The sequence below is a fragment of the Onychostoma macrolepis genome, chromosome 13 (assembly GCF_012432095.1).
Source record: "Onychostoma macrolepis isolate SWU-2019 chromosome 13, ASM1243209v1, whole genome shotgun sequence".
Taxonomy (NCBI): domain Eukaryota; kingdom Metazoa; phylum Chordata; class Actinopteri; order Cypriniformes; family Cyprinidae; genus Onychostoma; species Onychostoma macrolepis.
The window spans coordinates 10,164,037-10,177,664 of record NC_081167.1 but is presented as its reverse complement, the minus strand read 5'-3'; the positions used below and the strand labels follow the sequence as shown (position 1 = coordinate 10,177,664).

Here is a 13,628-nt window from a genome sequence, read left to right as displayed (position 1 = left end):
AAAGGTTTTTTTTTTTCAATTGGGAATAAAGTTTGTTTACACTACTAGTTAAAAGTTTGGGGTTGTGAGATTTTATTTTAGTTTAGTTTAGTTTCGTTTTTAGCTTATTTTATTTTTGAAAAAAGTCTCTAATGTTCACAGAGGCTGCATTTATTTGATCAAAATACAATAAAAAGATTAAAGTATTATTACAATTTAAAATGACTATTTTCTATTTTTATATATAGTGTTTTAAAATGTAATTTATTCATGTGATAACAAATATGGCTATATATAATGATATATGCTGATTTGCTGCTCAAGAAACATTTGTTATTATTATCAATGTTCAAGATTTGTGCCACTTAATATTTTGGTGGAAAAAGTTATACATTCATAGAGATTAATTTGAAATTGAAATCTTCTGCCACTTTTTAAATCAATGTCTTGTGTCCTTGATGAGTATAAGTATTCATTTCTTTCACCAAAAGGAAAAATCTCACTGACTCCAAACTTTTGAGCGATAGAGAAGTATAATGAATTTATAGAAGATGAATGAAAAATTGATTTCTCATGATATGATTCCTTTAAAGAGATATATATTCTTCCCCAAATGCATATCGCAGATATGATAAGGTTTCGTGCAAGTGAGATACTTTTGTTTCAGAGTTGGGGAAGCTGTGGTGTCAGATGTTGTCCAGCCTTGTGACCCATGCTATTATCATCTGTTTGAATACTGAAGATTTGTTTTCTTCTGAGAAGCCTGATTCATAAACACTTGGGCCCAAAGGAATCTCAATATTTACCCTCATCAGTTTTCAGCTTGTGTAGCTGTGCCAGCAGTTCTTTAGCTGTGCTCTCTCGTCCTCCTCTAGTGCGGCGCTCTGTTTAAGCAAGACTGGATGGAAACACTAATGAGTGTTGTTTCATTGGTGGGCCTGAGGCCGGTAACCCATCAGCTGGGCAGGATACAGGAGACAGGCTGTTTTTTTCCCTTTTGTTTTTTTTTCTTTGGCTAAACGGCCTCAAGTGACTCAAGTAGCAGGAAGTCTGTTCAATTCTAAATGTCGGTATGTCGGTCATCATTCCCAGACCATTTTTTAAGAATCACTTTTCATGAAAGCCTCTGTGTGTTTACATTTCTACTGTTTGGCAGCTGAGTCTGACCTTGAGACATTTTGAATATTTTTTTTTATAGAATTGCAGTCTTGTGTATATGTGTCTGTCCATGTACAGAGGTTTGTGTATCAAGCTCACGGTGGAGTTACTGATAGTCATCATAGCTGGGCTTGGCTGTCTGTCAGTTTGATTTGTTGCAATTTTATTTGCTGCTTCTCTTTTTTTTTTAATGACAGGTCCCTCACAAGTTTCTGCCTGACTGGCGCTGACAATGTGCCGCCCAGAAGTGATTTTTCTTTTTAACTATGGAGCTGTGGACTAGAGATATTTAGGCAGACGTTGTTATGGGTGAATCTCATGAAGAACTAAAATCAAATAAAAATATATCCAATATATATCAAATATATATATCCTATATATATATATATATATATATATATATATATATATATATATATGTATATAATTATCAATATTATATTATATTATATGTGATTTTCTTTATATATAACAATTCAATCCTTATTTCTGTAATAAGACTGAATGTTTTATTTTTGATTGTTTTGTAATTTTCATTATTCTTATTTGATTCTTATTGTAATATGCTGTACTGAAACATTGAAGAATATCAAATAATATTTTGAATTAGCTTTTTATATTTTCAGTTTTCATTTTAATTTTAGTTCAAGTTTTAGTCATTTTTATCAGTAATTTTTTTAGTATTATTTTAAATAAAATATTTACAGTAATTTAGTTTGATTTCAGTTGTAGTTTTAATAATTTAAGTACTTCAAGTTCAGCATATTTAAATTTGATGCCAAGGCAACAGTTCAAATTTTTTTCTTAGTTTAAGTTTTTCCATCTAATATTTATATTTTATTCTATTTCAGCATAATTTCAATGATTAAAAATGCTTTTAATAGCTTTAGTTTTAGATCAGAATAACAATGTTGATTTATTTAAAAAATATATCAAAAAAATATCTAAATATGTAATAAACTTTCTTTAATATTTATGTGTGTGTGTGTGTGTATGTATATGTATGTATATGAGAGGAATGTGTTTAGAAAGTAATGGCAAGAAGCTAATGTTATATTGCAAAACTGGTTTAATTTTCTTTTTTGCAAAATGTAATTTCTATTTCTTTCTTTTGATTTTGTGCTAAAATATTCGTGAGACTCACCCTGTATCAGTGATGGCACTCAGTGCAGTTTATGAGGCTCTTTTGATTGATGTGAGATGGGTGATGGGCCATGAATATTAGTCACTCAGACACGATAATCAAACCCTGCAGGAATTTAATGACCACAATCCTTCAAAGCTCCATCAGTGGATTATTCAGCATTTAGTATGACCCTTTTATGCTCAAACACAAACTCTGTTTTTCATCAGCTTTGAGGAGATTTTTCATACATTTTTGTAGCCTATAATATAAATTATTATGTTACCCTCCTTCATTAATAGTTTCCTTTAATTGAGCTTGACACTGAATTTCGTGGAGTCTAGAGAGACAAATCTGCACTCTTAACACCTAGAGCTTGTGTTTGGTACAGACTGAGGAGTTGGCACCAGCCGGAGTATCGTTTACCTCTTGCTCAGCATACAGATCAGCCGGGGGGCGTATCGCCATTAGGCAAAGAAAGCACAGCCCATCTGCCTGTTGCAGACAACTCCTCCTCTGTGTCTCAGTGGAAAGAAACCCTCATTCCCACTGCTTTAGATTCAGCGCCAGCTGCCATTGCGGATGCAGTGCTATTGAATGATCCGAAATGAACAAGTGTCAGAACTATCAGGTACATAACACGCCGTTATTTCTTTGTTTTCTCTTGCTGCTACAAACATGACATACTCACATCAGTGACATGTTGGTCCTTTGAATGATAATTGGTGTCTATAACAGTGACTGGCAAAATCTAGCGTCATCTTTTTATAATGAATATCATGAGGCCGCAGTATATCCCAATGTCAGTAATACACTATTAACAGGCCTCAATTTGAATCTGCATACTTTTTTTTCCCACTTTTATCGATAGGGAGCCAAACTCAAACTTTGGTTATCCACACTTAAAGGCATAGTACACACACAAATGAGCAATAACAAGGCCAAAAAAATAATTATACTGATTGTAATTTTATGGAAAACTAGAGATATTTATCAAATGATTTCCATTTGTATTCAACAGAAGGAAAGCCATACAAGTTGTTGGCTTTTTTTAAAGTTTTTTTTTAAGGAATTATTCAGCACCACAGGATGTCAAAACGTGCACTAACTATTAGGAAATTTAGCAGAATATTAATTATATTTATCTGATGAAGGAAAACTGGTGGCAAGGTGTTTTAATGTTTTTGAAGTAAGTCTCTTATTCTCACCAAGGCTGCAACAATTTGATTTAAAAAAAATACAGTAAAACCGCAATATTCAGAAATATTTTTGCAGTTTAAATTAGCTGTTTTCTATTTTAATATATATTAAAATGTAATTTATTCCTGTGATGGCAAAGCTGAATTACTCCTCATTACTCCAGTCTTCAGTGTCACATGATCACTCATATTATTATCAATGTTGAAAACAGTTGTGCTGCTTAATATTTTAGTGGAAACCCTGATACATTTTTTCAGGATTCTTCAATGAACAGAAAGTTCAAAAGAACAGCAAAATCTTTTGTAACATTATGGGCCAGTTTAATTAACAGCTTGCGTTAAAATAGTACTGTCAGGCTTTACTAAAGACGCACAGTGACGAATTAGTGCTGAAAAGGCGTGGACACAGTTATTTTTGTGCCTGACCTTATTGAATATGCATTTGTAGGAGTTTCCTTTTCAGACGCAAAATTCATGGGAGGAGAGTATTCAAATGAATCCCACAACGCGTTTTACTAACGTTTGCACTCGTCAAATTACTGGTATTTGAGCCATTATTTAACAGTAATTTGCGCTGCTCTTGGTAGATTGCGCTGGTCATTATGGAAATGATCTGGTTGCGTCTGTGTTCTTTAATTTGTGTGTTGTCAGTAAATCACACACAGAATTTTGCCCTCTCATTGGCGCTGTTTTGGAATTGCGCTCTCGCGCTAATTTGCCCTGTTTAGTAAAACTGGCCTTATAAATGATAAATTCTTGCTGCAGGGAAAAAATATATTCAAAAAATATTACTAACTTTGAACTTTTGAAAGGTTGTGTACACTTAGAAAGATGTTTTTCTGGCTGTGTACCATGCTAATACCATAGTATTCTTTGAATCACCTCGGAGTACAGTGTAGCACCGTAGCAGGAGGGCTATGCGAAAAACGCACTAAAAGCATGAGCTGTTTCGAGTTTTGTGATCAAACACTGACCTCTAGACACACAACTTCTTGGAAGCTGTTTGTCGTACAGCATGAAGCTTTCATGAGCAGCTGCTGTGCGGCAGTAATCTCTCAAATAATGCAGGGAGAATGAGCCTTGTGCGAACTGACAGACGTGAACAGAAGGAGACAGAAATTGAACTGCCACTTTGGCATAAATGCAAACAACTGTATTTATCTGTGAAAAATTTAAATTCTCCTGTTTCGTAAGTCTCTGTATTTTGAAAAAGCGATTCGTAACCCAGAAGGCAGGGAAACTGGCCAAACATTAACACGGCCATATTGTCCAAATCTGTCTTCCCAAGAATGCTCTGCTTTGGGCTTTTTGGATGTTAATAATATGCTAATAAAGATAAGAGCCTCGCAGCTCTGTAAAATAACATGAAGCCACCAGGATGCTTCGGGGGGAATGTTTACTGAGGAGCGACAGGATTTTAATGCCAGCGCTATCTTTGTAGGACGCTTTTAAGCTTCGTCAACACTCTAATCTCCTCGAGAGAGAGACCAAGGTGCCATGTGATTGCCAGAGCAACTTGTTTGTGTCAGTGTTTGACATTTGCCGTGATATCAGCATAACTCAGAGTGTGGTGTTTAATGCTGCTTCGGAGTAAACTGTCAAATCTGGAAGTTTCTTTTGCATTAAGCGGACTGCATGTTTGAGTGGAATGCTTATTTTCTCCTATAATAAATAACTGCCTATTATCATTTTAGTTTGAGGTTTCAGTACAAAGTATAACAAAACAGACTTAACTAACACTCAACTTTATTGATGACGTATAAGAAAAACAAGGGGTCATGAACTGCCTTTTTAAAATTTGTACTGTTCTCTGAGGTCCCCTTATAATGTTATCAAGATATTTACATCAAAAAACATACTTTAGAAGTAATAGGCTATTTTCTGTCCTTTTTTGACCCCCCTCATCTGAACGCTCTGTTCTGGCGGGTTGTAGACTCGGAAGTAAACGCCCACTGGTATGATTAGCTAACAGTTGTGTATGTTTGACAGCCTACATCCTTCACAAATGGACGCTGCTGTGTTTTATGTTAATCTAAGTTTATTGTTTGGTTTCTGCGTAGACCTGCGCGAATCAGTGGGCGGGGCTAAACAGGTAGCGATCTGAAAGCAGGCATTGATCATCTTCTGCGGAGCCGTTATTTAGACACACTATTATGTCATAAATGTGACACATTCCACAACCTGTCGTTTTGGCAGACTGTCTTCAATATAAGCTGTTTTTAGACTAACAAGAAAGTTTTGATTTCTGAAACTTACAGAATGTTTGTATAGCACAATGACCTAGGGATGATAGGGTTGCGTGGTATACCGGTACTGGAAAATTATGGGTATGTATTATATTTCAAATGGCACAATATCATGATTTTGCTCTTTTCTGTACTTGATAGGCTGCTGTTCTGAAGTTCACCAAAGTTTACCCAAACTGATGCGAAACGGGCAAATGCGAGAGGAACAAGATGGATCAAACAGAGTTTCTTTTAGAGTTAAGAAATCATCAAGTGAGTGTATCATTTAGCTGATTTTATTTAGACTTTTATTTACAACACTGATCAATGCACATACATAAGAGCCTATCAATTTCTGAAATATGGTAACAAGCTCAAACTCCCAAATGATTTTGAAAAGTCTCCCATTTGATGTGGTTGTAAAAACATTCTGTGTCTAAATAAACGCAATTCTTTAAAAAAAGAGACAGAAACAGCAGTTGTGAGTGGGTAGCCAACCCTAGCATGTGGAGCACCCCTGCGTTAATTGCGTCAAATATTTTTTACGCGTTAAACTGAAAAAAATTAATCACATGCGTTGATGCACTAATTTTTTATATCACTACTCAAAAGTGAAAATTATTATCAATTACTTACTTTCTTGGCATTCCAAACTCATAACACATTCATTCATCTTCGAAACACAAATGAAGATATTTTTAATGAAACCTGAGAGATTTCTGTCCATCCATTAAAGGTGGGGCAAGTGATTTCTGGTAGCCAACGTTGACATTTGAAATCACCAAAACAAACATGCCCCTACCCCAAAAGGGTCTCGCCCCTATTTTACGATTAGTTCTGTGAAACAAAGCAAAACCAATGTTACTCACCTATCAAGAAGAAACAAAGCAACCTCGGCGCCCGAACGCAGGCCTGCCTGCTCCTTAAGTTCTCTACAGCGCTGGAAAACTGATCCGATATTTACACGGGTCCTTCTTCTTGCCTTATCGTAACACTGTGTCTGCACCAGACGCGAGCGGCTACACGACACAACAAATCCCCGTCAATAAACTGCTGCCGCGTTCTATTTATGACATATTGACACAAATTTTAAATGATTTTCAACGGTCGCTTTGTCGCGTCCAGTGTAGACAGACCGCAACAGGACAACTGTCGCATCCGGTGTAGGCACGGTGTAAGCCGCCTTTTGTTCCGCAGACGTTTTTCTCTGTAGTTTTTTATCCGCCAGCTCTATCTTTCTGTCATCGCTCGGCTCGGCTAATGTCCGTCATATGCACTGAGCGCTCTCTCCTCACATCATGAGTGAGACACGCCCCTTACTGCTGATTGGCAAAAAGTTTGTTTTGGTACTGGCCCGACTCAGTTTTCTAAAGCGTTTTTGAAAAAATGCATAGCCCACCTTTAAATTTCCATGCAGCCAAAACCTTGACGCTTCAAAAAGTTGATGTAGAAAAATAATCCATATGAATCAAGAGGGTTAATCCAAGTCCTCTGAAGAGACATGTGATGAACATCTATTCACATATAAACATTGATCAACCCACATAAAACATGGTAAATGAAGCTCAAGCGTAATTACAAACCTTTTTGGTTCTCATGCATAAGCTAAAAAAAAAAGTAAAATATAAAAAAAAAATTGTATTGCCTTTATGGACAGGAGAAGATAGGGAACTACTGAAAAGACAGACAGGGAATGGGTTTGAGAAAGATATAGACTTGATTGGACCTGCATTTCTATAAAACAAAGACTCTTTCATGCATTTTCAGTGTGCATTACCCACAATACCATGGCTACCATTAAAAATGTGTTTATATTTGGCCATTTACTTTGAATGAAAAAAAAAAAACATTCATAGATTTTACCACACATCCCACACTGCTGTACATTCCAGCCTCCACTTTATTTGGCTTGAGAGATTAAGATTATTGTAATCTAAGATGACCCACTTCTCATTTGGCAGCAACAGATTTCGAGCTCCTCCTTGTCATTTTGAGGAAGTCCTCATGCTTGTGAGCAGCTCTGAGAGAAACTGACAAGCTGAACACACACTGCTACAGGGCTCCATCTTGGTTGAGGGGAAGCCTCTGGCCTTTATAGTTTACATTCTTCAGAAAATTTCTGAAAATTCTCCCACTTTCAGCAAAGCCTCCAGGGGAAATCTTCAGACGCTACTCACAATCATGCTGCCTTAGATGACAACAGGTGGAGGCAGTGCTTACAGAATATTTTCTTAACCTAGGGAGCATTTGAACTGTGTAAACTACTGTGAGAGGATGAAAGCACATTTGGTGTGCTAATTATATTCAGCGATTTAGATGATGGCCTGTGTGTTCATTAGAAAATTAAACTAGTCTTCATGGAACTAAATGTGAGCCAAGTGCAGAGTTAGGCTTTTGTCCAAAACCTAGTGAGGTAACTGAACTGAAACCTCATACTTGACTGATTTAGAAGGCCCTACATAGGCAGCATCTTCCTGCATTGTACAAATAGTGCTGCTCATATGAACTGCATGGGAGACTTAACTCAAACTGATTTCAGCAGAGTGATTTCAACAGTTTGACCATAGCATGAAATAGAAATATTGGGTAAAATTGTCCATTTTAAACTATTTATATCAATAAAAAATGAACTGTACTCCTCAAAGGTTTGTGGTTGGTTAGATGTTTTAATGATTTTGAAAAAAGTTTACTAAGATCACCAAGGGTGCATTTATTTGATCAGAAATACAGTAAAAAATAATTGAAATATTGTGAAATATTATTACAATTTAAAATAATTGTTTTCTATTTTAATATATTTTGAAATGTAATTTCTTCCTGTGATTGTAAAGCTGAATTTTCAGCATAATTACTCCACTATGCATGTCACATAACACATAATATGCTGATTTGCTGCTCAATTTATATTATTATCAATAGTGAAAACAGTTGTGGTGCTTAATATTTTTGTGGAAATGTTTTCATGAATCTTTGACTAGAAAGTTCAAAAACTTTTATTTAAAATATAAATCTTTTGTAACATAAATGTATTGCCTGGGACTCTTAATCAACCTTTCTTTCTTTCTTTCTTTCTTTCTTTCTTTCTTTTTTTTTTTATATATTACTGACCAGAAGTGTATATTTTTTGGTTGGCGATTTGCTCATTCTTAGGGACAGTTGATAAAATCAATGTGCAACACTCTCATTAATTTACAGGGTTGGAAAATAACATCTTTGCTTCATGTTTTGTTTTGCACACCCTCATCTTCCGAATATAATCACTTGAGATTTCTAATGCTGAAAAATATAATTAACTTGTAGTGAAGTGTAGCTGTTTCCAAGCCTTTTCGCCGTTAATTAACACAACAAAATGACTAAATATACGTTGCGTTATAAGTTTATTACAGAAGTTGCAGTTGTCCCTTTCATTCTGCATTAGGTGAAAGTCTTGCAACATTGAAAGTGCAAATTTTGTGAGAAGATGCCAAATAGTTTTCATCCTGTCTGAAAAACAGCCATAAAGAAGAACTGCCAGTCATACAAAATCACAAGCATTCGTGTCGTCCGTGTTGTCAGGCCCGATCGAGCTTGATGACATCACTGAGGCAGTCAGACAGCACAGGTTTCTGAAATAAACCGCATGTGCATTGTACCCTCTATATTTTGCCCAGGCATCCTCGAGAAATGAACTGTGAAAATACCAATATTGTTGTCAGCACGACTCGTCTGTGTTGTCCATCATTCTGTAGGTGAGTTGCTGCATTGCTGGTGTCTCTCTCTTTCTCGATTTATTATTACTCTTTTTCCTCCCTTATTTTCGTGGTGGTGCAGCAGTTAAAGACGTGGGCTGAGATGCTAATACCCCCTAATTAACCCCAAGGCATAATTTTCTCTGTCTCCTGCTTTAACTCGTGTCCAGCGAGATGTGGAGTTGGATCCTGCCTCAGTCCTAGTCTCATATAGCCATTTATTTGGCAAAAAGTCATCATAGCAACTTATACTGGCCAAAAACATCCACTTAGACAGCCACTTGACTGTTATGTTATGCAACCAACAATAGTTTGTTTTGTTGTTATGAGGCAGAGTTATCAGAAATAGATTATTTGAATTTATTGTACTTAATTCACCGAAAATGTTGTCATGCTATGAACAAAACTTGGAAAATGCTATTGAAATTCTACAAGTGTATTTGGGCATTATATTGAACAATATGAAAATGAATATTTATTTTAAGATTGGCTAAAGATTACATTAACAGTGTTTGCAAATTATTAGTGTTTTAAAATAATACATGTGAATGTAAAAAAAAGTTTACACTATGATAATATTTATATAGTATTAATCTGTGTTAATTATTAGTAATAATTATATAATTATATTTTTGTCATTTTATATACAGTCATGGCCAAAAATATCGGCACCCTTGCAATTCTGTCAGAAAATGCAACACTTCTCTCAGAAAATTGTTCCAGTTGTAAATGTTTTGGTATTCACATGCTTATTGTTTTTGTTTGCACTGCAACAACACAAAAAAACAGAGAAGAAAAGTCAAACTTGATAAAATTTCACACAGAACTTAAAAATGTACTGGACAAAATTATTGGCACCTTGTCAAAATTGTAAGAAATAATTGCTTTTCAAGCATGTGATGCTCCTGTAATTTGTATTAATGCTGCCTTCACGTGCTGTCGGAAATTTCCTATTTCCCACTTATGAAGTCGTGATTACGAGCCGGAAAGAATAAAATGTAGCATCCCATTGGTTGACAATCATATAAACATTCACCGCGCTATACTTGCAGTTTGCTGACAATTCTGAAATTTCGGTCAAATAAATGCTTATTTCACTGCTTATAAAACATACAACATGCTTCGCATGATCGTTCATATCTAGCCTATAAATACACTACTTTAGCGACAAGAAAAAGGGATGTAGTTGTTGTGAGAACAGCAATGGTTGTTCCCTCCACCATGTTTAAAGTTTATGACCCGCCCAACTCGGAAACTTGGGTATCAAAATTATTTCCGAATTTCCCAGTAGTAAATACGACTTGAGAGGCCGTTCACATCCAATTTCCGATTAGGACACTCGTATTTACGATAATTCCGATAGCACGTGCAGACAGCATTAGACACACCTGTGGCAAGTAACAGGTGTGGGCAATATAGTAATCACACTTGCAACCAGTTAAAATGGAGAAAAGTTGACTTTGTGTTGTGTGTCACACTGAGCATGGAGAAAAGAAAGAAGTGTAAAGAGTTGTCTGTGGATTTGAGCAAAAAATTGTGGAAAAACATGGACAATCTCAAGGCTACAAGTCCATCTCCAGAGATCTTAATGTTCCTGTGTCCACTGTGTGCAATATCATCAAGAGGTTTACAGCCCATGGCACTATAGCTAACCTCCCTGGACGTGGACAGAAGAGCAAAATTAATGAAAAATTACAACAAAGGATTGTTCGAATGGTGGATAAAGAACCCCGATTAACTTCCAAACAAATTCAAGCTGATCTGCAGACAAAGGGTACAACAGTATCAGCTCGCACTATCCGTCGCCATCTGAATGAAAAGGGACGCTATGGTAGGAGACCCAGGAGGGCACCACTGCTGACACAAAGGCATAAAAAAGCAAGACTGGAGTTTGACAAAACTTATGTGACAAAACCACAATCCTTCTGGGAGAACGTACTGTGGACAGATGAGACAAAAGTAGAGCTTTTTGGTAAAGGACATCTTGGCACTGTTTACAGAAAAAGAAATGAGGCCTTCAAAGAAAATAACAGTCCCTACAGTCAAACATGGTGGAGGTTCAAAGATGGTTTGGGGTTGCTTTGCTGCTTCTGGCACTGGATGCCTTGACTGTGTGAACGGAATCATGAAATCTGATGATTACCAAAGAATTTTGGGGCGCAACGTAGTGGCCAGTGTCAGAAAGCTGCATCTCCACCAGAGGTCATGGGTCTTGCAGCAGGACAATGACCCCAAAACACACTTCAAAAAGCACTCAGAAATGGTTACAAACAAAGCGTTGGAGAGTTCTGAAATGGCCAGTAATGAGTCCAGATCTGAATCCCATAGAACACCTGTGGAGAGATCTCAAAACAGCAGTTGGGAGAAGGCCTCCTTCAAATCTGAATGACTTGGAGCAGTTTGCAAAAGAAGAATGGTCCAAAATTCCAGTAGAGGTGTAAGAAACTCATTCATGGTTACAGGAAGCAATTGATTTCAGTTATTTTTTCCAAAGGGGGTGCTAACAAATATTAAGTTAAGGGTGCCAATAATTTTGTCCAGTACATTTTTTGGGTTCTGTGTGGAATTGTATCAGATTTGACTTTTCTTCTCTGTTTTTTTGTTGTTCCAATGCAAAAAAAATAAAATAAATGTGAGTACCAAAACATTTACAACTGCATCAATTTTCTGAGAGAAGGGTTGCATTTTCTGACAGAATTGCACGGGTGCCAATATTTTTGGCCATGACTGTATGTGTGTGTGTATATATATATATTTTATAGTTATATAATTATAATACTAATTAGAGAATTATTTAATGTATGTGTGGTACATATTGTAATTATTATATTATATTATTATTTAATAAATTAGATTTAATTTCATTCAAATATTTAATTAAATATTACTACAATTAATTAATATTAAATTAATTTAATAGTATCGGCCGATTACCGATATGATACCGATATATCCATCCATCCATTTTCCAAACCACTTGGCTGCCATATATTATGCATCCTAAACTTCATTGCCAGGCGAACTGAGGAAAAAACTTGTGTGCCTTTACTCCTGAAAGTTGCATAAAGCCTGTCAGTCAGATTTCAGTGAACTTTGTGCAGTCCTTGGGCTTGCCTTCTGAGGCTGAGACTAGGTCAGTCCTGGTCTAGCTGATGTGAGGATGCTGAGATAAGACCGTCAGCCCTGTCCTCCATCTCTCGGGAGAAAACACACACAGGAGCTCAGGCAACCCTCCAGCTCTAGCTCTTAAAAAACTGCTTTTTGTGCTTTCTTTTCCACCCTGCTAAGGAAGCAGAGTTTCACGGGCATCTCCGAGTGGCGCCTAATTAACAGTGACACGCTGATTGCCGTTTTTTAGACTCCCACGACCCAGCTGATTCGCCCGCTCTGAAATCAATTGCTGTGTTCCTGAACGCTTCTTAAGAGCGGCTCTGCCAAGACAGGGGAAGAAGGAGACGCTTTTAGACGCCCCCTTGCCTCTCTGCCATCTTCAAACACTGGCCTCTGAGAGAGCGTGCCTCGGAGGTCCATCATTTTCCCAACATATAACTATGATTATTCTATCTAATTGAGCAGATTAGGGTGGTTTTAAGAACCTCGCATACGTAAATGTTGCATTGTCAACTGTTCACAGATACAGATAGCCGAACAGTTATCTAACCTCACAGACCTATTTTAATCTGCATCTTTTAAATTGACGCCCATAAAAAGATGCATAGCTAATGACTAGTTGTCCATTCTCTCCATTAAGCTTGATCTTACGCCCTAAAGAACAGTTATTCGTCATTAGCTGCACATTCATCAACATCACAGCATATTAGAGATGACCGTGAGTAGGTTCTGTGCAATGCCTCTTTTATCAGGAAACACTTTATTCTGTAATTGAACCAATTTGCCTGCTCTTTGTTACTTTGAGACTCTTGTGAAATCAGGCTGCCGTTGTCTCATCACATCTCTGATGCTGAAATGCTTTACAATGGTTGCTATTTATGCACTCCGGACGTGATGCTGGGTTAGAAAACAGGCTGGAAAATTATGGATGGCAGTCAAACTTTGATCTGTGCTCAGTCTGTGCCTCAGGGCACTTTCAAGATTGTCTGATTGGAGGTTTGCTGCAGGACTAGAAGGGAATGTCTTTGTTTCAGATTTTTATTTGGTCTAACTTGAGATATATGTATATATAAAACTATGTCATACAAAACTAAATTTGCATTCC

General features: G+C 36.6%; 1 protein-coding gene across 6 annotated transcripts in view; it reads left to right on the top strand.

Moving 5' to 3' along the window:
- marchf8 (membrane-associated ring finger (C3HC4) 8) overlaps positions 1 to 13,628 on the top strand; it is a 103,383-nt gene that overhangs the window by 21,965 nt on the left and 67,790 nt on the right. The window contains exon 2 of one of the 6 annotated variants that reach the window (XM_058796197.1): positions 5,847 to 5,957. The exons of the other annotated variants lie outside the window; for them this stretch is intronic. Within the exon in view, the coding sequence (XP_058652180.1) occupies positions 5,916 to 5,957 (42 nt within the window). The 5' untranslated portion in view covers positions 5,847 to 5,915. The remainder of the gene's footprint in view (positions 1 to 5,846; positions 5,958 to 13,628) is intronic. 6 annotated transcript variants of the gene reach the window in all.